Source organism: Trachemys scripta, chromosome 4 (genome assembly GCF_013100865.1).
Source record: "Trachemys scripta elegans isolate TJP31775 chromosome 4, CAS_Tse_1.0, whole genome shotgun sequence".
NCBI lineage: Eukaryota > Metazoa > Chordata > Testudines > Emydidae > Trachemys > Trachemys scripta.
In genome coordinates this window covers 16,080,703-16,107,114 of record NC_048301.1, presented here as the reverse complement: position 1 = coordinate 16,107,114, position 26,412 = coordinate 16,080,703, and the positions used below count along the sequence as shown (strand labels likewise).

General features: G+C 42.2%; 1 protein-coding gene across 7 annotated transcripts in view; it reads right to left on the bottom strand.

The window, feature by feature from the left end:
• The window catches only part of SYNE2 (spectrin repeat containing nuclear envelope protein 2), a 257,594-nt gene that overhangs the window by 71,041 nt on the left and 160,141 nt on the right, over positions 1-26,412 (bottom strand). For 6 of the 7 annotated variants that reach the window (XM_034767822.1, XM_034767824.1, XM_034767818.1 and 3 more), the window contains 18 exons: positions 25,388-25,507; positions 23,654-23,766; positions 21,593-21,728; positions 20,343-20,471; positions 19,651-19,803; positions 19,184-19,393; positions 14,253-14,354; positions 13,026-13,145; positions 12,632-12,832; positions 11,285-11,458; positions 10,618-10,749; positions 8,866-9,062; positions 7,910-8,042; positions 7,045-7,227; positions 6,423-6,572; positions 5,394-5,570; positions 3,816-3,971; positions 1,759-1,911 (listed from right to left, as the gene is read on the bottom strand). In XM_034767822.1, the coding sequence (XP_034623713.1) occupies positions 1,759-1,911; positions 3,816-3,971; positions 5,394-5,570; positions 6,423-6,572; positions 7,045-7,227; positions 7,910-8,042; positions 8,866-9,062; positions 10,618-10,749; positions 11,285-11,458; positions 12,632-12,832; positions 13,026-13,145; positions 14,253-14,354; positions 19,184-19,393; positions 19,651-19,803; positions 20,343-20,471; positions 21,593-21,728; positions 23,654-23,766; positions 25,388-25,507 (2,739 nt within the window). The remainder of the gene's footprint in view (positions 1-1,758; positions 1,912-3,815; positions 3,972-5,393; positions 5,571-6,422; positions 6,573-7,044; positions 7,228-7,909; positions 8,043-8,865; positions 9,063-10,617; positions 10,750-11,284; positions 11,459-12,631; positions 12,833-13,025; positions 13,146-14,252; positions 14,355-19,183; positions 19,394-19,650; positions 19,804-20,342; positions 20,472-21,592; positions 21,729-23,653; positions 23,767-25,387; positions 25,508-26,412) is intronic. The other variant, XM_034767819.1, reaches the window with a different exon arrangement.

The window sequence follows — 26,412 nt, the reverse complement described above, 5'->3', positions numbered from 1 at the left end:
CTTAGGTGCTAGAGTCCGATGTGCCTCCCCCACATCAGACTTGGTACTGTTTTCAGATTCTGGCGGTGCTGGGGGCAGCCAGGGAGGACTGGTGGGAAAATGGAACCAGCATTACGGGCATGCCCCACGGGTTCCAGTATGTCTATTGAGCAGGCCACTGTCCCTGCTGCCATGCCGTCGCTGCAGGCGCCGTGCCAGCTTCGCAGGTTGCCAGCGAATCACCCCTCCTTGGCAAGAGGCTGAACTCCCGGTCCAAATCTAACCATTGCTGCTCCGGCGACCAGGGCAGAGCCATCAAGGCCTGAGTCTGCCAACTGACCCTAGTCGGCAACTGGTGAGATGAGGGCAAGGATCGGTGCCTGCCTCATGAGCAGAACTGGGGGTATGGAGACCGGTGCCGTGACCAGGAGCGATCCTGCCCCGGTGGGGACTGATGTCCGGGAGACCGTCTTGACGATGGTGACTTGTGCCATGGCGATCTTTGACAGGAAACTTGCCGGTACCGGTGGTACAGGGACTGATGTCTTGACTCTGGTGTCCCATGTCTTGTAGGGAAGAGCACGGCATCAGGGACTTGGGCCTTCTGACTGGAGCCCAGAGACGGGGATCTACGCCTGCGGTCCGGAGAACGAGGGTGCTCCACTGTTCTATGGGGCGGTCCCATTACCGGCTTGCCCTTAGGCATTGGGACCTTAGCCGAGGCTGGCGCCTGGCACAGTGTCTGTGGTGCCGGTTGGCCTGCTTGTTCTTTAGACACCTGGGCTGCTTCGGGCAATGAGGCCCCTACAAGCCAGGGTCCCCTGCCGCTCCTGGGAGCTGGAGGCGGATCCCTGGCCTGGCAGAGGGGTCTGACCTCAGTGGTACTCCCGTGAAGCCCCAGGGCGGGCACATGGCCTGACATTGTTCCTTTGCCCGAGGCCCCTTTCCCTTCCAGTGCCAGGGGGTTCTTCTTCTTTTGTCGTTTCTTCAGCACTGGTGAGGGGGAATGGTGCTGGTGGCACCTGGTGCCGGCGGTGCGCTCCGCACGGATGCTGAGGTGCTCAGTGTGGGATCCGAGTGGGTGGGCTCCGACGCAGGACGAAGCACAGGCTCCATGAGGAGGGTCCTCAAGCGGATATCCCGCTCCTTCTGGGTTCTAGGGCGAAAGTGCTTACAGATTCTGGAATTGTCCTTTCTATGGGACTCCCCCATCCACTTCAGACAACTGTCGTGGGGGTCACTAATAGGCATTGGCCTGTTGCATGACAAGCATGGTTTGAAGCTAGGAGAGCGGGGCAAGCCACGCTCCCAGGCGAAGTCCCAGCCGGGACTCTAACTACCAACTAACCCAACACTTAATTTAAAGGCTAAATAAGTACCTAACTATATACAAAAAAGACAGACAATGGGTTGTTGAAGAACTGCTAATGATCTTGCGATAGCAAGATAAGGCGCTTCAGCCAACCAACACGGGCGGTAAGAAGGAACTGAGAGGGCATAGGGTGGGCGGTGCCTATATACTAGCGCATGGGCGCGGCACTCAAGGGAGCGCCACCGCCGACCCTACCGATTCCGCTAAGGCAAAAATCTCTGAGGACTGTGCACACCTAGAATGGAATTGCCATGAGCAAGCACTTGAAGAAGAACGGGACATCTATTGCAGCCTTAACTATGGATCTGCCATTGAACAGCTCAGTAACACTGGAAATTCCCAAAGAGGGTTAGGAACAGTTGCTAAGGTTCAATCCTGGGGAGAAGCGTAAACGCAAAGTTCTCTACCTGACTGACGACACTGTTCCTCATTTCATCCAGCTTATCCATTCTGACAGCCATATCTTCTGAGGTTTGTTTTGCACCATCTTCCAAAGCCATATCATTCTGCTTTGGCTGTTCAAGAGCTTTGGATTTAATTGCAAGCTGATTTTCTAGTTCCTAAAGGGAAGAAAGATAAAAATCTTTATCTGTGTGACAATCCAAAAGTAAAGACAAATGATTCTTCTTTAAAATCAATCCCATGTCGTTTTTCTAACCATGGGAAACTTACAGCAATTGAGTTCTGGCAGATATGAGTTTGCCTCAGGAAACCGGAACAATTGTAATTGTCAGGCAGAACAAAATGAACCGCATTTGGCCGTGACATGGAATGCAACATACTGATTTGGAACTGAGAGCCAGATCCTCCGCCAGCACTTGGGCTCCCTTGCACCTCGCCAGGCAAAAGGGCTAGAAAGTTTTTCAAGCAGGGCAGCAGAAGATTCCCTATGTCAGATTCCAGCCCTCCTACCCCCTCCAGCATACGCATGCGCCAAAGATAGGAGCACCTTGCACATTGGGGATCTCTGGCTTCCTAACAGTTACTAGGAAGTCATTTTCAGCTGACATGGGTTAGAGCAGTCCTGAGGCTGCTTTCACTTACACCGAGCCTGACATGAGCCCTGGCAGACCGTAGCATTGAGGAATGCATAGGCAGCTTTAAGCTTTAAGCCACCTTTCCCTTCACCTTTCAGCATAGCTTGGCTAGACCAATGATCTGGCCTGGAGTTTGGAAGCAGTCCCACTGACTACTTGTGAGAAGAACTGCTCCCCAACACATCACAACGTGGTCCTTATGTATTCAGGAAAGCTCAGCTCAAGCCCCGCGGCAGTACATGTGAATGTTTCAGACATCCGAACGGGCCGATTCCTTTAACTAAAATGTGGCCCTTTAAGTCAGTACATGTTTTCTGTTAATGATTCACTGTCCAATAGTTTTTTGAATTTATCTAAAATTCATTTAGTTTTTAATGAAGTAAATGAATTTTAATTAAGTATTTTACCAGCCTGAAGCATAGAATCTTATCTTGCTGTGATCAGATATGGTACTTTAGAGATACCAAACGTATCTTATTAACTAGCTGGTCTTTTCTCACCCCAATACACTTCAGAGAAAATGCAGACAGATGAGTAACTCTGCATTAATATAGCACTGCAGGAAATAATAGCAGCATAATTTGGGAGAGATACAAGTAACCATGGTAATAAAATAACAAACATTTCATGGGAGGAAATAGAAGGGTAACATTGAACTGAATAGATGCTGAATATTCCCAGAGTAATTGGGGACCAGCTGGCAGATGACTGCCACTTGTCCTGATTTTGATGGAGATATCCTACTGAAAAATCCCTAAAATATCCCTAGGGCTGGAGCAGTATGACTGCATTTGTGCCAGGTCATGATGTGGTGAGGCTAGTATCACAGCATCAATAACAGAATGACATCTTCATGTATCAACAGGTCAAAGATGGCAAACAGGGCTAAGTGGGAAAGATAAAATGGCCCATTTGAGAAACAAAGAAGAAATATTATGCTAATGCAGAATTATACCAAGTTACCACAGAGTTACTATTCTTTCTAACCAAAGTATCACCAAAGAATGTTTCACACTAATCAAATAGATGAGTCTTTCCATCAATGTGCTGAACCGAATGAAAATGAAATATTTTCCATTAGAAGAAATCTAAAATAAGGTAGTGAAAATATTAAGAATTGTTGTAATGTTGCAGGAAATTCCAAGGACAAAAGAGTTCAAAAAACAACTGTGGAATTTCACATCTGTCTTGTGCCAGATCTTCGGGCGCTGTAATTCGGTGCATGTCAATTTACAACAGCTGAGGATCTGGCCCTGATCTCTTTCTTAAACTTTGCATTTCATGTTTTCATTAAAGTGATACTCTGTACTAAGCTTTTAGGAATATGGCAGGTTCCTTCAATTTAAAATAAAAATTATGTGACTTTTGTAGCATGGACCCAGCAAAGTCTTAAGTGTAATGCTTGCAACATAAAGAACACTTTTTACCTTACAGTCTTCCAGCGTGTTCTGTACTGAGATTAGACTCGCTGGCTTTTCCAAAGATTTCAGCCTCTCGCCTTGTGCTTCCAGCCAGCTGCTCAGAGTTTGTGCTTTGTTTTCATTTTCAGTGCCGATTTCTAAAATATGTTCCAAATCTTGTATCTGTAAATTAAAGGATTAAAATATTTAATTTTAATTAAATTATATCAGATTGAAAGTGTTTCGCCGATTTAAACTCTGTTTTGATTGGAGTCCCTTGTAGGACTCAAGCAGGGCAGTCTCTCCTGTCATACGAGAGCTGAAGACAATATACAGATATACACAGCATACTAACAGTTGACAATGTCTATTCTAACAATGTCATGCCTGAAGGGGTAGGATTCAGGAATTTCTCTAACTGCCCATTCACAGTAAATAGCTCTTTCCCCATTTGTTTCTATACCTCACATCATAATTTCTCCATACTTGGATATGCTGACATATTCTCTAACAGAACAGTATCACCTAGCTCTTCTATAGAGTTTTACATCAGTAGATCTCAAAGTGCAGTACAAAGGAGGTCAGTATCATTATCCCCATTTTACTGAGGGGGAAACTGAGTCACAGGGAGGGGAAGTGATGTGCTCAAGGTCACCCAGCAGATCTGGTGGTAGAGCTGGGAACACAACCCAGGTCCAGTGTTCTATTCGCTAGGCCACACTGCCTCGCAACTCTGAGCCTGTTCCACAGATTATTTCTAGTTTCACCAGGGTGAAATAACTCTGATGCATTTATTTATATGTATTTTCTATAACATATAGTAAATACGTAATAAAATAAATAATAGCGATATGCACCTTGAGAGTGGTTTTCATCCATTGATCTTAAAGTGCTTCTATAAGGACAACATATTCCTTCATTCCCATTTTCCAGAGGGGGCAAAGAGAAGTTAAGTGACCTGCCCCTGATCACACAGCTAGGAACAGAACCCAGGGGTCCTGATTCCCAGGCCTGTGCCTCATCCATTAGACCACAGTTCTTCATAACAAATGAGTGTGGCTGGCGATATGCCAATCAGCCCTTTTAGTGGTCCCAACATCATTATGTGAAATGGAAATAGGCAGGGCAGGGGGAGGATATTTTAGCATCCTCCCCCTTTTCAATCATGTTCCATAATGTGCAGAAGGACTGGCCTCTTTTTAAACAGTATCATTGTCCCTGTGGCTTCTGAGTGGGTCTTGGTCATCTACCTGCCAGCGCGGGACTGTTTCTTACCATATACTGCCTACTATTTTCAATTTTAAATGTCTCAAGCCGTGGGGTCCATATGGCTTTCCTTCAGCTCAACAGATCTTACCATTATGATTCCCCTCCCCCAATATTCATCTAAATTCTCCCTTTCTGAATTTACTAATTATACCCCTTCTTACCAGGGTGTGAAAACACCCACCTACTGTACCTTCCAGGAGTGTTATGTGACTCGGCACATGTGAAAGTGCTTTGAGGCCCTTGGGGAAATGTAGTATAGAAGCACAAAAGATTATAATATGTGTAATTAACATTGGAAGAAAAAAAAATATATAAAACCATGAAATAGGAGCAAACCTTTCTGTTCAGAGACCCTTGCAGCCGGTGCCACTGCAAGTTCATCTCACCAAGATGCTCTGCAAATTCTGTCCTTTCATAGCGCTTGCTTTCTACATCGCAAGTGCTGATCTGCAACAGCGACTGGTTAACAAAATCAACTGTCCACTGTTTAAAGTTCATCTCCATCACGTACTCCTGAAAAACAGTTACGATGGCAATTTTAATTTCATAAACTCCATTACCTGCTGATTTATAGTGTAATTCTGTGGTATTCAGAGAAAACTTCTTATTCTGAGCCATAGTACAGTGCCTTTCCTGAGAGATCCATTCTCCATTGTCTAAATCAAAGGTGGCCTTAGTCCGCAGCTAACAGATGCACAGCATAGGCTAAGATAGGTCCCTGCTTCTTTGTCCTTACTCACACAGATGGATCTTTTCAGAGAAGACGATTCTGCCCAATAGTAAATACTAACTACAGCTAGGAAATACCATTTATTTTCTCTGAAAGGAGGAAGATTTGGGCAAAAGAAAGCAGATTCTCCCTCTCTTAAATTGTAGTTGTTTATCATGAAGACAAAGTCCTTTCACCAAACAATACCATCCCGACTGGGGCCACTGGATGATATGGTAATAAAGAGACAAATATCTTGGAGCCCATGAGAATGCATTTCCCCCTCAGGAAGGAAGGAAGCTAGGAATATCTTTTAAGTTTATCCCCTTGGAAAATTCTGGAGATAGCTACAAGACAAGGCAGTGGTCAATGCTGTCATACAGGGGTCCTAGGATATGAATGCTAGGAAGATACTTTTAACTGTTATAACCAGAACCAAGAAGCTGACCCCAAAAGTTCAAAGGGCTAAGAAGCACAGGATTAATCTTCAAGAGTACACCAATGTTCCGAGCTGAACTACTAAGTACTCAGCTGCCCTAAAGAATATCCATTTATTTCTAGGTTCCATTCAATTCTAGTCTAGCTCATATACTGCATCTATTACTGTGGTACCTGAGCACCCTGCAGACGACGTGTTCTTCTGCTTGCATATTTACCTTATATTTCTGAAGAAGGTTTTTGACTTGGGATGTGTTACTTTGCAAATTTACTGTGGCCTCATCATCTTCTTTTTGTTGTTCCACATGGCTCAGCCATGCCATTATTTCTGTGATGGCCTCACGAGACGGAAGCTTTTCCATCTGAAGCTGGAAATCAAATATATAATGATTCTTCTGGACTTAACTTGCTAGCAATATTAAATCAGACCATGATGGAGGAGGACATCTTTATCCCCAAAAGGCCTCACATAATGTAATTATCTAAGTATGAACTTGCAAGTAAACCCTGATACTCAAATTTAGGATATGATTCAAACTTGAAACAAGAAATTTGGACATCTCTGAAGTCTGGAATAGGACTATTGTTGCCTGTTGAAACTAACCTTTATATAAAATATGACATTGATGGGCACAGGCAGAGTTAGGTAGAAATACAGTAATAATTAAGCCAATACTGAGGATGTTCCAAAAGTGAGTCAGATGAGTAATTGAGCCCTAAAGAAAAAAGTGCTTTCCCTGCATTACGTAGTGCTTGACTGAATCCCATCAGTAACATTTTAAAATAATTCTGCACGTAGCTTGGCTCAAATGAAGAAACGACATGAGATTCCCTCCTTGCCTGGTGAAGTTTTTCTTGGATGGTTGGGAACTGAGTGATCAGTTCTGCCCATTTTTGCTCAAACTGTGCCAAAGATGATCTAAGTACTGCAGCATCCATTTGTTTCACATGAAGAAGCTGGTTGCCAGTGCTTATGACAGATGACTTCAAGGATGATTTTTCATCTACTTCCTTAGAAAATGCCTAAAATATACAGAGATTTAACAAAACATATATATTTTAAAATACACAGGCAGGGTCTCAATCACAGGAGGGACTGACTGGATGGGTTGCAATTTTGGTTGCACTGAAACCTGGTAAAACTCATCTCATCTGATGGAAACTTGAAACCTGCTGAGGCTCAGTAAACCCCAGAGAAACTTTGAACCACACAGGTGTCAGCCAAGACCTTTCTTCTCCATCTTTCTGCAGGACCTTTTAACCCCAATATGCTACCACCTACAACCCCTTTCACCCAACAGGACCCCTATATTTGGTGCTTTATTCTCAGGTTGGAACTCCAATGTCTTGAAAGACCCTCTCCTTTCCATTTTTGGGGGGTTGAGGGGAATAACTCTCACCTATCAGGATCTTCAGGGTGCCCAGATCTCCTTGTCCCGTCTTTGAGGTGCTGGTTGGTTCATATCCACCCATCCACAGAAATATCTTCAGCAGAGTTAAAGCCCCCCAATCTCTCTCACCCCCATTTAACAGCAGCAGCAGGACTGTGACATGCTGCTTCCCAGAGGAACCCTGGAGGCAGTGCAGTGCTACCCCACTTCATACTCAGGGCTAATCCCTGCTGGCAAATTCTGGCCATATTGCAATGTCATTTTTGGGGGGGATTATTCTCTGGCATCTAAACGCTGTGGATTTTTTGACTTACAAACAAGCTGTCTATATTGTTTCTGACAGTATGTAGGTCCTGTGACACATTGAGAGACTGCTCCTTCCAAAAATTCATTCTCTGCTGAGCAGACTCCAACCATTTGATTAACTTGTCTGAGTCTCTGTTGTAGCTACAGAAACAAAACAAGGCAGGTTAACGGACTAGAAATGACTCAATCCCTTAGTAGAGACTATAACACATTTCTTTCCTCCTCTCAGAATTGTCCTTCCATCCACCTAAAGATGTATGCTGCTAGCACTTACAGGTTTATACAGGACAGGATCCCCGCCCTCCACCTCAGATAGCATCACTGCAGTAGCACAGAACTGATATATGACAACTCTGTTCTCGTAAGCATGTGCATGTTGATTGGAGAAATAACCAACATATTTATGGCCTGTGAGACAGCCTCAGACCTGCTGAGCCTTGAAAGACTGTCTTCCTGTATTGACCACACAATTGCATATGGATCTCAGGGGCTCTGCTGGAGGCCTGGATCATCTGTGAAGAGGCAATGTCTTCACACTGGCTCAGACACCAGCCCCGGTCTTTGACAGCACAGCTCCAGTGGGTACCCTCCATGTGCAGATCAGGGGAGCGCAATCTGCACTTTAGTTAACAATTTTGATGGCCGAGTAAGAATAGAATCCAACTCACTCTCCCCTAGAAATGTCAACCTTGCAGTGCCAACAGGAGTGAAGACATTTTTGTCATAAAGGAAGCAAATATGACTGACAACACACAGGGAGCAGATCCATTCAGTAAGAATATGACATTTTTAATACAGTCATTTTTTTACCATAATTGGACTTTTGTTTTCCACAAACAGAGGCACAAACTCTGTAGTTTAATTACATTGATCTCATGACTCAGGAAATATGGGTACCGAAGAATTTGTGAGAAACCCCAAAAAGCAGTGGCTAACCCTAATTGCCCCTTGACTAAAAACTTACCTGACCAAGAGTTTGAGTAATGTTTGAAGTCTGTGCAGCTCATGGCCAACTTTTTTGGTTAAGGACAACCACAGTTCTTCTAGTTTCCCAATTTGGTTTACTAATTCAGGACAGCTCACAACAGTCATCAATTTCTTCCCTTCCTTCACCATCTGGTACAGTCTGGCATGTTTTTCATCAATGTTTCTTTTGGTTTGCTAGCAAAGTATAAATAGTTTGCACAACAACAGCATATTTTAAAAGGGAAAAAGGCTATTAAAACATGCACTTTATTCTCACAACTGGCATTTATTTTATTTTCTGTTATGAACAGTGGTAAGAATAATGGAGACACAAGTTATTTTTCATATTACCTTGTGATGTATCTTGACATGTCATGAAATAGCATGACATGGCTCTACCGCATGAAACAGAATTATTATGGCCCATTTGAGGCATCTCATAATACAAATTCAAATGATAATCTATGACATCTGTGTTCATCAGAGTTAGTTAATGATTTTGATAAAGTCATTCCTTTGGAGTGCCGAATAATCTCATATCCATTTGTTTACTTTGGATTATGGACTTCTATAAAGACACTACACAAATACGCACAATCAGAAAACACTTCTTGTTATACACAAAATACTCTTGGGTTGGTAAAAGGATTTATTTGAAATTAAAGTCATGCACCGAATCAAGCAGTAGTGAAAAAAAAAAAAACAGAATGCAGGCAAACAGGATAGAAGTTTATAAGCTTGACTCACTATGGACATAAGGATATAGGAGCTCCAATACTGCTAATACAACATGCTCCCTGAAGAGTGCAAAAGCCAAGTGCTGGCACAAAAAACAATTAACTTCCGCCACTGTTTTAGGTGGAATAATATGCAAATCTGTAACTATTCTGTTTTTTCTACATGCTGTGTTCAACCTAAAATCGTTCCTTCTCCTAACAGAAATAAATCCAAGAAACAAACATGCCTCTTCAGTTAAGGTAGGTTAGTCTTCCACACTTTCAGCCTCAGCCCTCAGAAGACAATGGACAGACTCCCCAGGAATGGGGATCAGCCCTAAGCATAGATCACTCAGTCTAAGGCGCACCAGCAGACAAACATATTAACAGGATACATTATGTGTTTTAAACTCACTTATATTAACTCAAGACCTGTATCGTCCTAAGTGAGGGTGCAGTTCTGCCTTCAGATACACCGCACTTCTCTGATGTTTGGAATAAACAATCAAATGTCTATCTGCCTTTCTCCAGAAAATGAACTTTATTTTCCTTGGAAAAGAGGAGACTTCAAGGTGATTTAACTGTTCTTCCCAGAATTTTGGAAGAGGTTGATAGAATTGATAGACTTCTCACTACAAAGAGCAAATATTTGGAAACACTGGCCTGTTTCTCACCTCACATGGATGAGAGTTGAATAAGGCTCATAATCTCTGTGTATCACTGGAGTATTTGAATGTCAGCTTTGAGAGCAGCTGCACGGACTCTCTCTTCATAAATGAACTAATTGAAACTGGTGGCTACAAATACTCCTCTCTCCCCAGTACTTTTAAAAGGTATAAAAAGCTTTGTTTTCATATGGAAACATACATTTGGGCACAGACTACAGTTGCTACCTTGGCTAAAAGGGAGATGAGAAGGACCCTGTTTGGAGGACATTAAGCATGTGCTAAGCAGATATTTCTAAAGCAGTATTTTTGCCATATACAGTGTACCATGATCCTACAAAAAAAGTGATTAAACAGAAATAAAAATACCTGGAGAAGTGTAATCCTCTCCATTAATCTTTCTTCTGTCTCTTCTACCAAATTCACAGAAGGCACTGCAGAAGCAAGCGCCTCTAATTCTTTGTTGAAAGGTACATAGTCCTCATCAAATTCTGTCCATTCCTAAAACACAAGCCATATGTTAATGTAGTGCACCTCTTACTCTATGCTTGTGCTAAACATTGAAAATGCTGATGCTTTAACACTTACACATTATTCTTAGTTCAACCAACAAAACAATGTCAAAACAAGAGTATATAGAGAGAACATATATTAAAGAGTAGCTGAGGATTTCAGTTAACACACAAGTGATTTCTCACTCAAAAACTGTTTATGATTTTTTTTTAAACTTGGGTTTTTAAAACTTGTTTTCATTTTAATGCACTATTGGTATTTCTGTGCCACACAGGTCTTTATTCTCAGTCTGGGTGTTCAGGAAGTACCACAGGCATGTTACAGGAATTCCCATTCATGTTGGAGAGAGGGAAGGCATGTAAATTCCACATTTGAAGGGAAAGAGATGAATTACTAACACTCAGAGCGTGAACAGTCGGTCACTGCCCTCAAACAGACATGGGTAGTAGATAGCTGCTGGCCAGAGTATCTCTAGCATAGAAAGGGTTCCATTTTCCATATCAGGTTTATTCTAATCCGTTACCTTTAATAAACTCTCTATGCGTATGCCATATTGGGAAGCCTTTTGTTCCAGCGATCTGACATTTTCCACCAGCTCAGTCCAGAATTTCTCTTTCTTTTGTAATGTAGCAGGAGCCACCTTCTTGGAATACGATTGCACGACAAGCACATGCGCGATGAGCTTGTGAGAAAAGCCCTGAAAAACCAACACTACATGTTTCAAGCCTATTTTTCTGTTTTATAGCAAGTGCTCCATCGAAATCAGATTCTTTGTATTATGTGAGGACATCTGTTTTGATTTTAATCATAAATAATAATGACACCTTGCATTCATTATATACTGTTTCATCCAAGGACTTCAAACACACCTGTGAACCAGGTAAATAATATTCATTATACTATAATGGTGTTAGCTGAAGTAAGGAATGGTTAAGAGATGGATTGGGGCAGGACCTTATATGGGACTGTAGGGTTGGGGAGCTCAATTAGTTTGTCACAAGTGCAGTTCCTGCACCCAATGGAACAGCAAATGCTCCTTCTCCATGATCCCAGGAGCTCAGCACCCAAATGGGGCAGGGAGGAGCACACAGGAAGGGGACAAAGCAGATCCAGAGAGGGCTGGTCACATTGACACACTGGGCTGCTCACAGGGGGAGCTCCCTCCATACTATCACCTGCTCATCCCAGTGGCTAAAAGCCATGGTCTAGCCCAGAGAGACTTGCCCAAGGTCACACAGAAAGTTGACAACTGGGAGTAGAACGCAGGAGTCCCTATGCCCATATCCCTGCTCACTCCACTAGGCTGCACATTCTTCCTTAATTAACTTTACCACAGATTTAAAAAATACTGGATGTAAAATAAAACGTCTTCCTGACACTTTGATACATTCTGAGGTAGCTCGAACCAGGGATAAATGGATCAGCAAACTCAGACCCCGATCCAAAGAGGTCCCCAAAATTGCGCGATTACATCCAGGAGCGACCATACTTGTTTTGCCAGCTAGGGCAGAAAATGTATTTTGTGTATCCTGTCTTGCTTCTTCTCTGCCCTCACCGTCCCCTCCCCCCTCATGTACCATTCCCCCCAGGTGACCAAACAACAACAACAAAACCCTTTGCAACAAACCAATCAGCAGAGTGGGGAAAAAAGAAAAAACCCAGCAGCATGAAAACGGCCTCTTTACTTACTGTTTTTGAAAATATCCTATTTATCTCAAAATATTTACTGCATTTACTTCAAGTATCTCAGACTCTCTCTTATGCTAGGAGAAATAGCAACAACTACTCAGCAATGATATTCGAGAAAAGTCAGTCACAGAAAGTCATACTCTACAATGATTTGAGCCGTGCTGCATCGCATATGCTGTACCTTGTGATTTTGCAGGTGAGACTGTAAAATAGCTCTACTTTTGGCTAGCTGCTTTGGGTCCTGAGCAAGCTTCTCTCGTCCAATGTCTACCAATTCTGCCAATCCACGAATCAAGCCTTCGTATTGGCTCTCGCTGATGAAAGGAGAGTTTAGTTCCGCATACTTGGCTCTCAGAACCCCCCAAGTGTCATCCAGAACATCCTAGGAATTAAACAAAATTCAATGAGCTTATTTCTTGCAAAATATAAACCAACCCAGAGACCTGCATGCACCATTTCTAGAGGATCGTATCGTGCCAGGATGCCAGATGGCCCTAAACCTTTCACTGCTAAAGTGTCTTGTTTTGAAGAGTCAAATCTTGCAGGATAGAATGTTGATTGCTCTGTATTCTTACCTCTAATTTATAAACTTCATGGATCAGAGCAACAGGTAACTGAAATCTCTCCCCACGATCTCTCAGTTTTGCTATTTGGGTCTCAAAGTTGTGTAGCTCCAATGCATATGTATCAGTTTTCTGAATAAAAGATATAATGAGGAATTAAGTGTAGGTTTAGCTCCTTTAGGTTTTACACTATTATTATCGGTATTATGATAGCAGTTAAAGATTGGAACTTAATTGGTAGGCACTTACAAACACACAGTGAAAGAGTTCCTATCCTAAAAGCTTACAATCTAAATATACAAGACCTTCAGGGGAAACAGAAGGAAAGTGACTTGCCCCAGGTCATACAGTCAGCCAGTAGCAGAGCCAGGAAAATAATCCAGATCTCCCAGTTCAGTGTCCTATGCACTGGGCCATGCACGGTTATTTTTACTAAATCAGTAGTAGTCATAATAAAAACATATCACCACCTCTGAGGGTGCAGAATTTTGTTTTCCAGTGAACACCAGACACCTGGTGTAGGGAGTTCTCTGAAATAAGGGAAGTTTTAAATTTGTTTGATTTTCAGATTTAGCGGGGTAGGTGTCGGCGGCTGTTGTATGGTCTGGAAAGGGCATGCAATCTGCCCTCAGCTTAACTATCCTGTCATCTTGTCTGTCCTTCCCTAGCGTCTTTTAAGCCCTTAGCTAGGAGAGGGTAGGTTAACTGATTCACGTACCATACTACGAATGCCACGGTGTTTGTTGCATTTGTTAACATCCGTTTACTAGGTATGCCTTATGTGAATACTTATACTGCTCGGAGGTCTGAAATAAATACTAGTGCCCCCTCTCTCATAAGGGGAAGCTCAAGGGACTTTCTAATTAAGGTTGTTACATATAAAGGGCTGTATTTTGTGCTTGTGTGTATTTTGTGTATCTTGTCTTGCTTCCACTCTGCCCTAATCTGTCTGGTTGGGGTGACTGGCACCCCAAGGGAGTCAAAGAGCGAGTGAGCCCTATGTTTCAGCTAGTGGCGGGACTGCAGTCCAGCCCTGCTGTTACACGGGGGCATTGTGTGTGTGCTTATGGGGCGTGGTTCATTGGGCCTTCTCCCCCACATTTGCACACCTGACAGCATGAACCAGCCCTTAGAAAATATTATTTCTCACATGTCAAAAACAAAACCACGGACACAAACCAGGCAATATTGTCCAGTGCTAGATAATTTTGCCTTAACTTAGTATTTTGAGTTAATTACCTGAAGCTGTTCAGCAACATTATGCCTGCGTATTGCATTCAAGGTTTGTTGCAGAGTAGATTTTTTCTCAATTAACTGATCATACAACAGCCTGATTTCATTCTGTGAACAGATAATAGCAGGAGCAAACTCAGAAGTGTACTCAATAATAAATGGCAGTGATAAATCTCATATAGTGAAAAGACACTTGAATGGTGATTCAGCTTGGCACTTTGATCACTCATTTTTTACATGCTCTGGGCTCGATTCAGGAATCACTGGGTGAAATTCTACAGTCTGTATTCATCATGGAAACATAGGGCTGGAAAGGATTTTCTAAACCTTTTATCATTTGTCAAGTATCAGGGGGTAGCCATGTTAGTCTGTATCTACAAAAACAACAAGGAGTCTGGTGGCACCTTAAAGACTAACAGATTTATTTGGGCATAAGCTTTCTTGGGTAAAAACCTCACTTCTTCAGATGCATAGAGTGAAAGTTACAGATGCAGGCATTATATCAAGTTTTTTGTTGAGGTTGATGGATTTCCACTCCATACGGCTAAATTTAGTGCCTTGCATGGTGTCAAGTATCAGGGGGTAGCCATGTTAGTCATTCACCTGAACATCCACTAATGTTATATATGCCATCATGTGCCAGCAGTGCCCCTCTGCCATGTACATTGGCCAAACCAGACAGTCCCTCCGCAAAAGAATAAATGGACACAAATCGGACATCAGGAATGGTAACATACATAAGCCAGTAGGTGAACACTTCAATCTCCCTGATCATTCTATTACAGATTTAAAAGTCACTATCACTGAACAAAAAAACTTCAGAAACAGACTTCAAAGAGAAACAGCAGAACTAAAATTCATTTGCAAATTTAACACCATTAATCTGGGCTTGAATAGGGACTGGGAGTGGCTGGCTCATTACAGAAGCAGCTTTTCCTCTCCTGGAATTGACACCTCCTCATCTATTATTGGGAGTGGACTACATCCACCCTGATTGAATTGGCCCTGTCAACACTGGCCCTGGTTCTCCACTTGCGAAGTAACTCCCTGCTCTCCATGTGTCAGTATATAATGCCTGCATCTGTAACTTTCACTCTATGCATCTGAAGAAGTGAGGCTTTTACCCACGAAAGCTTATGCCCAAATAAATCTGTTAGTCTTTAAGGTGCCACCAGACTCCTTGTTGTTTTTATCATTTATGTTGCTCTGGACTCTCTCCAGGTTGTCCACATCTTTCTTGAAATGTGGTACCCAGAACTAGACACAGTACTGCAGCTGAGGCCTCACCATTGCCAAGTAAAGCAAGACAATTACCTCCCATATCTTACATATGACTCTCCTGTTAATACACCCCAGAATGATTTTTGCCTTTTTTTCAACCGTATCACATTGCTGACGCATATTCAATTTGTGATCCACTATAACCCCCAGAATCTTTTCTGCAGTACTACTGCTTGGACAGCTATTTCCCATATTAATGTTTAGATTTTTCCTCCCTCAGTGAAGTACTTTGCACTTTATTCAATTTATCTTGTTGATTTCAGACTAAATTCTACAATTTCTCAAGGTCCTTTTGAATTCTAACCCTGTCTTTCAAAGTGCTTGTAACCCTTCCCAGCTTGGTATCATCTGCACATTATATAAGCATGTGCTCCATTCCATTATCCAAGTCATTAATGAAAATATTGAATAGTACCAGACCCAGGGCAGACCTTCATGGGACGCAACTAGATATAGCATGTCAGTCTGACAGGGAATAATTGATAACTACTCTTTGAGTACAGTCTTTCAACCAGTTTTGCTCTCACCTTATAGTAATTTCACCTAGACCACAATTTCCTAGTTTGCTTATGAGAATGTCCTTTGGGACTGTGTCAAAAGCCTTTCTAAAATCAAGATATATCATGTCTACTGCTTCCCCCAATCCACAGCTCTGTCAGAGGAGGGAATTAGGTTGATTTGGTGTGATTTGTTCTTCACAAATCCATGGTGGGTATCACTACATCCTTACAAATTGATTGTTTAATAGTTTGTTCCAGTATCTTTCCAGGTATCAAAGTTAGGCTGTTTGGTCTTTAATTCCCCAAGTTCCCCTTTTTAAAGATAGGTCCTGTTTGCCCTTCTCCAGTCCTCACCCATCTGCCATGAATATGGCCCTAAAACCCCTTGTATGCCAACTGGCAGAGGGCACACCCAATACACTGTTGTCAGAATATATAGCCAAAGCAGTGTCCTGTAAGGTTTCATATAAAAACAGGTGACTCGCTGGTCATTAATAATAGTGCATGATTTATGTCCACTTAGTGTGTAAAGAATTATGTATGTGTGCTGGAAATATGTTACTAAACTATGTTCAGACCACGCAATTTGAGTAGAGAAAATAAACAAGTTTGTCGTAGACAAAGGAATGTTGTTTCACCAGCTTGCCTGTAACTCCAATGTAAATTGAGCAAAGTGAGGCCAGATACAATGGAAGTACATTTACATCTAAGGGAAACAAAGTGATTAAGCCAGCCAATCAAATTGACCAGAGGATGAGGAAGACAGCATGGCATCTATACCCTAGCCGGGTCTGGGTTTACTTTGCAAAAATACATTTCAGAGGTTTACTGGAGTATAAGAAGAGGAGAGAACCCCTTAGTTATCCTTCAAAGGGAATAGCACCCTCTGACTGTGGAAGTTGGATCCTCTGGCCTGGAGTGCTGGAAATGCTGGTACATAACCTGATGTAAGTGAGAAAACTGATTAGGCAAAGACTGCAACTTCCTAAAATTAAGTTTTAGTCAATAAAAAGCATGTTTTGCTTTGTTTGTAACATTTCTGTCTGTTTTTCTCTTTTTCGTTCTTTGTTAACAAACTTCTTTTTAGTTTTACTATAAACCATCTCAGTGTCATTATACTGAAGTACAGAATGAGTCCTCAGCTAACCTAACAGGCTGGTGTGTACACTGTCTCTTTGCAGGCAGAGAACTTAATAATTCCTGTGAGCGTCAAATGAATGGGACTGGACACTACAGAGAGACGTCTCTGGAGTACTTGGGAACTGGGGTTCACTGATCACTACCTGCAAGGTAAGGTTAAGACTGGCAGTCTTGAGGAGTTTGCTGGTGAATTGGACAAACTCATGTGGTAGGGAGCTGACACAAAGTCTAATCTGCAGCAGAGCTCACACTTGCTTAGGCAGAGGGATAACACAAAGTACTCCTGTTCTTTTTTCAGTTCTGAGCTGCCCTAAGGAGAGCATCATATTGAGTTCTTGAAGATAATAGCCAACAGTTCTGAGATGGCTTCAGCTAGTTTCTTAAGTACTCTTGGGTGAATTTTGTCAGGTCCTGCCAACTTGAATACATCTAACTAATCTAAATATTCTTTAACCTGTTCTTACCCTATTCCAGATTGTGTTCTTTCCCCCTTTGTTGTTAATATTAACTGTGTTAAGCACCTGTTCACAATTAATCTTTTTAATGAAGACTGAAGCAAAATAGACATTAAACACCACATCTTTCTTGGTGTTATCCATTATAAGCTCTCCTTCCCCACTAAGTAGCAGAACTACACTTTCCTTTATCTTTCTCTTGCTCCTAATGTACTTATAGAACCTCATCTTATAGCCTTTTATGTTCCTTGCTATGTGTAACTCATTTTGTGCCGCAGTCTTTCGCATTGCATCCCCACATGCTTGCACTATTCTTTTGTACTCCTCCTTAGCAATCTGTCCATGTTTCCACTTGTTGTAGGGTTCCTTTTTGATTTTCAGGTCATTAAAGAGCTTCTGATGAAGCCATATTGGCCTCTTACTGTTCTTCTTATGCAGGAGGTCAGATCAGAGGATCATAATGGTTCCTCTTGGCCTTAAAATCTATGAAATATATAAGGAGGTACAAAATCTCCTGCTCTGAAGAAAATGAGCCCTGTATGGCAGCCTTGCTGAGACAAATGGTAAGTTTGCCGGAGCATGGACTGCAGGATTGGTTCCCCTTATATTTTGATACAAGATCAAATATTCTCCACAGTAACAGAAATTTAGCACTGAAGTATCTACATTTCTACTCAAACAGGAGCTTTGTTTGAACATAGTAAGCCAAATCCCGAGGTCCTTCCTTTGCTTTTGTTCCCTTCAATAGGAGTCTGCCTGAGTAAGGACAGATGTGGCCCCTATACTTCATAACAAAAATCACAATATTTTTCCTAAGGAAACACAGCCTTTTGGTGTTAACAGTCTGTAGGATCTTGGATAGCGCCCAGACTAACTGTTTTTGTTTCCTTGTCTTGGGTACTTTCAGAACATTTCACATCACTCTTTCCCCTCTTTCACAGAAGAATAAAGACTGTAATATTATGACACCCAGTCCTGTGGCACATGCTAAGTATAGCAAAAAAAAAAACCCCAACAAAATACAGTGAGCATTATGAGCTAAATCTGTTCCCAGTGCATAGCCCACTGTGTGCCAGTGTAGACTGAGCTGTGGAGGGCCAGGGGAGAAGGAATCCTCCCCATAAGCCAATCTGCAGTGGCTAATGCTGCCTTCAGGACCGTAATAACTCCCATTGCTCCTGCATCTTCAGCTGGCAGAAGCAAGCCTCCAGCCCCCTCCTATACGATAGCCTACAGCATATTAGTGTGCAACAAGTGTCTCTGCAGAGGAGTGACAACCCCCTGCATGGGGTCCCAGGTTGCTTCCCTCCTCGTTCTGCACACACACGTCTACTGTGATCATAGCCCAATGCAACTATCACTGTGGGGAGCAGGGACATGACAGGATTTACTCCTAGATGTATCTGAAATCAGCAATAAGCTAGGAAAAGCTTTTTCTGGTTTTTTTTTCCTTTTTTTTTTAATGTCCATTGTATATTGATCATTTATAATCCAAAATGCATTAACACTAACACGCCTAGTAGATGCTGTGAAACAAGACATGCATTCAGCAGTACAGTACCTGATAATTACTATTGTGATCCAGCCCAGCTTTCATTGATTTGCTTCTAGAAGCAGCAGCAGTTTGAGTGAATTCCAGCCGGGCTTGCAAGTTGTTAAAGCACTCGAAGAATACATCAGCGCTCCCATCGGCACAGGTAATAGACTTTAAAAGATCATCCTTTTTATCTCTGATATCTGTGTGAAGTTTTTGCAGCTCTAGAGACAGAGTCTAAAGGATTGAAAAGTAGAGAAGGCTAGTGAAAATGGTCCTTGTTAGAGAAGATTCAACTTTTAAAAACACCAGCAGGATGCAGGTTGCTACTTTTACTCAAATATAATGGGCCTGATTCGCCTTCTCCGTGTAAATCCACCGACTTTGTGGAGTTATTCCTGATTGACACCAGTGTAAGTGAGAGAGGAGACCTATCTATTTTGCTGTAGCAGAAACCCGTTAATGCCCATCCATCTATGCTTTGGTGCGCTTACCTCATACAGTCCCTGCTGCACAGCAGCCTCGTCATTGGAGAACACGCAGGTGTTTAACATCTCTTCCATGTTGTTCAAACACCGACTGATTGCCAAAAGCAGCTCAAAGAGCTTTTTGTCCAAATTTAAGGAAGCTTCCCCGGCCCCATTTTCCTGGATGAAGACAAATTATAGCAATTTTCGGAGCTTCCGACCAAGTCAGAGATGATACTGAGCAAGAACATGGACTAAAGAAATGTGTATAAAACTGTGAAATATTCAGCCAACTCATGCTATTAGTAATAAAAAGAGTTAGTAAAATAATGAATGGCTGATTTGGAAACAGTCCTTACCCCAACCTTCTATTTTGTACCCAGGCAATATTGCAGACCCAATTGCAGACCCAACTGAAGTCATGTACATGACCGATTATCTAATGTTGCAATTTTGATGTGCAAATGACATCACTTGTGCCAGTAAATGTTTGCATCCAGGCAATAGCTAATGTTGGGGTTGAAAAATGAGAAGGTGCTTCTCAAAATCCAGACCTGATTCTACGGTGCATTAAGAACCTGACCAAAGCCCGCCTCTATAATACACTCAGTTTGGGGGGAACATGGTTACTGACTAGCTGTGCTTCATAGTGCCAAAGCTATGTCTAGCTTTCTAGAAGTCCTTGTCATTTTGGGAATTATAGAGCATGTGATTTGTACCTGTGTCTGCACATTTGCTTCTTGGCTTAGATCTCCAAGCTGCATGGTGTAGGTTTTCAGTTCCTCGACAGTTGGGGTTCTAATACTACATACAGCACCTCTCGGCAGAATATTCAGTTTTGTTGTAATCTAACATTTGGAAAAGCAAATTACAGTTAGATTAATGGTTCAGATTAAAAATGGAACCATACTGCTACATAATATTATTTTTGAAACAAAAAATTAAAATAACACCATCTGGATCCTATGAGTCACATTTTCACTAACAGGCAGGAAGTTCACCTGCGAAAAGGTTTTCATGCACAAAAACCTATTTATGTGCAAGCAAAGGGGCCACTTGGGCCTTTGGCTGAAAATGTAGCCATATGAGTTTCAGTCTTTCGAAACTACAGGCTGCAGTCCTCAGTAAGGCAACCCCCCTGTTTACTTCTGTTTGAGTTCTCCCTGAGCGAGGACTGCATATTCCAGTCCTTCACCACTCATGACCCTCCTTGAGTAACTGATATTGTCCCATGTAATGGAATCATTTCCGAGAACACAAAATCTCAGCTTGTTTGCAGTTACTAATTTTTTTTAATATCAACGAACAAAACTGACATCAGTACAAGCTATTCATGTTCCCACACAGTAAATCTTCAATCCCTGAAGCTCAAACTTTGCGTTGACATACACCATGTGCATCCTCATAGAGGACAATTGAGTTCCGCAATGGTGAATGTCAGGACAGAATTTGTCCCTGCGATCAATGTTTGCATCTGCAAGAACTGGGCTTTAATCTCTATCCAATCCATTTAATTAAGGCTAGGAGTTGGGCATCTAACTCCCTTAGGCGCCTTTGAAAATCCCAGCTGAAATAAAAAAAGATAGAATCAGGCCCAACCATTTAATACAAGAATTCATCTAGATGGCCTTCATGCTACTTACTACACTCACCACTGCAGTGACACCATCTAACAGAAACTTAAAGAAAAGCACTAATGACTACTCATAATGGCTTTCAAGGATGAGAGAGAGAAATAGGAATACTAAAAATGCCGTGTAACGATACCACTGACTGCTATAAATCACGATTTCAACTGGACAGCTATTACACAGTTTTCAAGTAGTTAATAGAGACAATATGATGATACAGAAAGCAAAATGTATTCATTTATGCCTTTGCCGTATCTGAGGAAGGAGCACATATTAGCTGTAACTTTTTCACTTTCAAAGGTAGTAATGATTTTGTATTGGAAGGAACATAAACAAACCTGAGGGTCAGCAAGCTGACACAGAGGAGACTTAATCGTAGAAGCCAGCTCTTGTTGTAAATATTGCCACTTATCACCAGTTTGGTCCTTTAAAAATGGACCAGCAAACTCACTCCTTGGGATAGATAAGTCACTGCTGTGTTCGGGCAACATGATCATAAGAACAAGGAAAGATTAGCATATTGTTAGATTGTTACAACTGTGTGTATTGAATTATCTCCCTTAACCTACCCTCCTGCCCCCCATATACCCAAAGTGAAACCAACAGAATGTGATTTTAGCCTCACCCTTAATCACATTTCTTTTGCCACTCCCTTTCCTCCCACTTTTGTTTTGCTTGTTATCCACTTAGGCTACAATCCTGCGAAGATTTATAGACACGCTTAACTTTATGCACTGTGAACAGTCCCATTGCCTTCAACGACTTCTTGAATTCAGTGAGATGACTCCAGCATGTAAATTTAAGCTTCTACTCATATCCTTGCAGGACGGGGGCCTTAAACTGTCAGCTTAGGTAGGGTCCATATCTCCACATGCCTGTATAGTACTTAGCATACAGTTGGCACAACAGAAATAGTAACTAATAAGAATAATCCTCCTTCAAGCTTTCCCTTTCATTCAGTACTAGCTTATCACCAAATGTTGTGTTAAAGAGGTGAAATAAAAGATAGTGTTTTTTTTAAACATTACTATTATGATAGAGAAAAGCCTTCAGTGAATATTTATAGTCCCTGGCTGTCAGGTGATGTATTATTTTTAATTACCATCAGCATAATATTCTAGGCAGCACCACAGACATTTAAAAGCCCGGGCATGATGTAGCATACAGTATTGGGGCAGAATGCAATGCAGCACAGCAGAAGGCTAAAGCTATGTCTACGCTGACACTGGCACGTACAGGACAGGCACTACATGTGTAGCTACATGCTGCAGTGAAAGGCTCCAGCAGTGGGGAGGGCTCTGACAGGAGCCTTTCCCCTCTGCCTGAGCTTTTGCCTGCTGCCAGAGACTTTCACTGCAGCTGGGAATGGCTCCAGCAGGGGAGGCAGCGAGATGCTACACTGCTAAAAATAACAGGGTAGACATGGAAGGCACTGCTTGGGTGGGTAGAGAGCTGTGTAGGGTAGGTACCTAGGGGTCAGGCATGTAGAGCACTCTATTCTATTCACTCCAGCCATGCCTCACTCTCTGTGCTTCTATTTATACCCATGCCAGCTGTGTGTGCAGTGTCTGTACTCTACACATTGCCTAAACGTAGATGTATCTTAAGGCAACAGGATACATAACTATAGGTGACAACTGCATACATTACAAAACTTTGGCACGTATCTGGAATTAATTAATTGTAAAGCATCAATAACATGCCTGTAGGGCAAGTTTTTTCCAGCTCTCCTCAGTTAGAAGTTGGCTTATGCCCTGACATATGAGGGATTATACCACTTCCCAAACTCCCTTTTTAAAGATCCTTACTATTCTAACTCTGGATGCTCTCATTATCCATATAAATGTCCAGTCCTTTTTTGAATACTTCTGAGCTCTTGGCCTCAGTGATAACCACAAGCTAATTGTACACTGTGTGTGAAAACGTCTAACCTTCTACTAGTTTTAAATTTGCTGCTTTTTACTATCACTGAATGTCCCCTTGTTTTTGTATTGTGAAATAAGGAGAACAGAGGTGCCTGATCTACCTCTGCCTAGAAGTTTTTGTGGTCATGCCTACCATAGCTTACGACACACAATAATAATAATAATAATAATAATGTATATTACCATAGCATATAGGAGTCGTAGTCATGGACCAGGACCCTATTGTGGTAGGCGCTGTACAAACACATGAGTTATGTACCGATTTCAGGAGATACTACAGTGTGAATTGGATCTCCACTAAACTGCACAGCTTTTGGCAGATTTTTTCCTTCTGTGATTTTTGGTTTTGGTTTTGGTTTTTTTGGCAATACACCCCTGTGTGAGAAACTCCCGTGCTACAGCAATCCTGCAGACCATATGGTGTTTTGGAAGCCATATAATACATGCTCAGTGACTAATTTTTCTATTTTGTACCTTGAATCTAATTTCTGAGTAGTGCTGTCATCAAAGCATGGCTGCATTTTTTCTACATAAAATTTGATGAAGTCAACAAGATTATTTTGCTCAGTCGGTTTTAACGGCAGGCCCTGGAAATAAGGAACAACATGAATGATAAAGTAAAGAGTGTAAACCATTTTTTTCCTCAAAGGATGGTCTTGGTTGCTCACTTAAAAATAAATTTAAAAAAATTATAGCTACCAAAACAAAAAGCAACTGATTATATACATGTGAACTACACATAACTTTACCAAATACATAACTTTTCTTAGATGATACAACATTATGGAATTGTTTTTAACCTATGTTGAGATCTAAAAGCTAATAATAAAACCATAGAAACGTAGGGCAGGAAGACATCTCAAAAGGTCTTCTAGTTCAGCTCCTCATGCTAAAATGGGATTAAGTATATCTAGGCCATCCCTCACAGGTGTTTGTCAAACCTGTTCTTAAAAACCTTCAATAATGGGATTCCACAACCTCTCTAGTTGCCTTCATTGATGGCTATCACATCAGGACAGGAGAACAGAGCACACTGTGAAATAATGGAACATATCTTTCCATTCTTATTCTGGCAAAACTCCCATTGACTTCAATGAGACTTTTGCTTGAGTATGAACCACTACGTTTAACCGTGTGTCTTTAATTAAGAGAGGGAGTTGAATTAGCAATTCAGCAACTCCAGTCTCCAATGATTCAGTCTGGATTGCTTACTTGAGTAATCTTCAAAGAGAGCGGGCACAAAAAGGGAAAAGCTGATTTCCAAACAGCAGAATCTACAGTGTTACTTACAGAACAGAGAACATGACCTCATATTTTTAATCTGCTAACGGTAACCTGAAAAGCCACTGTGGGCTAGATTGCGGGTAAAATTTTCAAAAGCACCTCAATTACACTGGAGCCTCAAGTCCCATTTTCAAAAGTGACTTAGGTATTTAGCGCCAGATTTTCAAACAGATTTAAGTGTTTAAGGTGCAGAAAGGTGCCTAGTGGGATTTTCAGAAGTTCCTGAGCAGGTTCGTCACGTGTTTAGGTGCTTTAGAAAATCCCACTACATGCCTATATGCATCTTTAGACACCTAAATAAGAATAAATCTGGCCCTTAGGAACCGAAGTCCCACTCATTTTCCCCTAGAGTTAGGCTCCTTTTGACAATTTTTTCTTATGCCTCTAGGCACAGCCATGATCAAGCTGTGCAGCGTAAGCTGCCCTGCTCCAGGAGTACCCTTGGGAGATACTGCACCGCAGACAAACCCCTCAAGGCTTTAGCCACACACAAAAGCTGCACTGGTTTAGTTTAATCAGCGTTGCTTTGTGTGATGACTTGTTTACATCAGTTTAGGCCCGTTAAATAACACTCACTGTTCCACCGCCCAGCTCCAGGGGGGTAGTAGCTTGCTGCTAGCATTTACCAGGAGCAAACTACATCACCTCCCCCTCTCAAGCTGAGCTGCAGTGCTCAGGGTGGAGCCAAGACTCTGCTCATTCCCTGCCCCCGCTCCCCACTCCCCTACTCCAGGCAGTGCCTGCTTACTCCCATGTGCCCAGACCCAAGGCAGGGTAACCCCCACAGAAATGCAGGGAGAGCTCTCCCTCCCTGTGGAGGTGCATAATCCAAGTCACGGTCTAGCCCTCAGAGTCAAGCACATCTGAACATAGCAGATAATAGACAATTGCGTTTTGTATTTATGGGATGAGCAGTAGGATTACCTGAGGCTGCTGCAAACCGTTACACCTGCTGAACGGTGGCGCATCAGTGGTAACGAGGTTGGATATTTTGGAGCTGCCAGGCTGAAGACGTTCTGAAGGGATCCTTTCACTGTCGTTGAGCTATAAAGCGAGACAGTGTTTTGTGAAAGCTCTCAGAATTGAAAAGGTGGCAAAATATATGTGTGTAGTTTAGGAAAGAGATGGTATCATGAGAGGCTCTGAAAAATACACCAGGGATGAACGAGGGGTGATCTCTCAGAAGGATGGGACAAGGCTATTAGTTTAGTCTTGCTGCAAAGATATTTGTGCTGTTTCACCTGGGGAGAGCTTGAATTTATCCTCATCTCCCAGTAAAGCCCTTTCTTCCATTAGTTCACTTCCCCACACTGTTGGTAGCAGAATTATAGGAAAGCATGGTTTTGGAAGTTCCATTGACACCAACTCTGAACACTTTTGCCTGAATGAACTACGGTGAGGTGCAATTTATGCCTGTAAAACTAGCTTCCAACTTACAAATGATTCGTGTGGTCCAGAAGTTGTGTAGATTTTCTGCCTGGTGATACTTGTAGAGGTATGTTGGTATTCAACAGGAGAATTTAGCACCACCAGTCCCTTCCCTGGCTACCACAGCTCACCTTTCAGACAGTGCTGTTCCAGGGTAGGTGAGCCTGCAGCCCTCTTTGCCAGTGCACCCACCCCTAGCAGACTTTCTTGAAACCATCATAAAAAAAGGGGGTGGGGAACTAGCCCCATGGCTGTAACTGACTGCCAATAAGTGAGTCAATCTCAGCAGAGATATTCAGAGAGATACTCAGATGAGTACTGAATAAGCACAAAGAACAACCTATTCTTTCGTCACTGTTGGAGATCCTCCAGTGGAGGACATAGGTGGGGCAGTGTGGGAAAGCTTCCATTGTCACTGCCCTTGCTAGTCCTTTTCTCTGAAGAGAGGGCTGCAGACTCTAGAATTGTCCACTTGGAACCTTTCACCACCAGGATCTTTATTAGACATAACATTTTTTTAA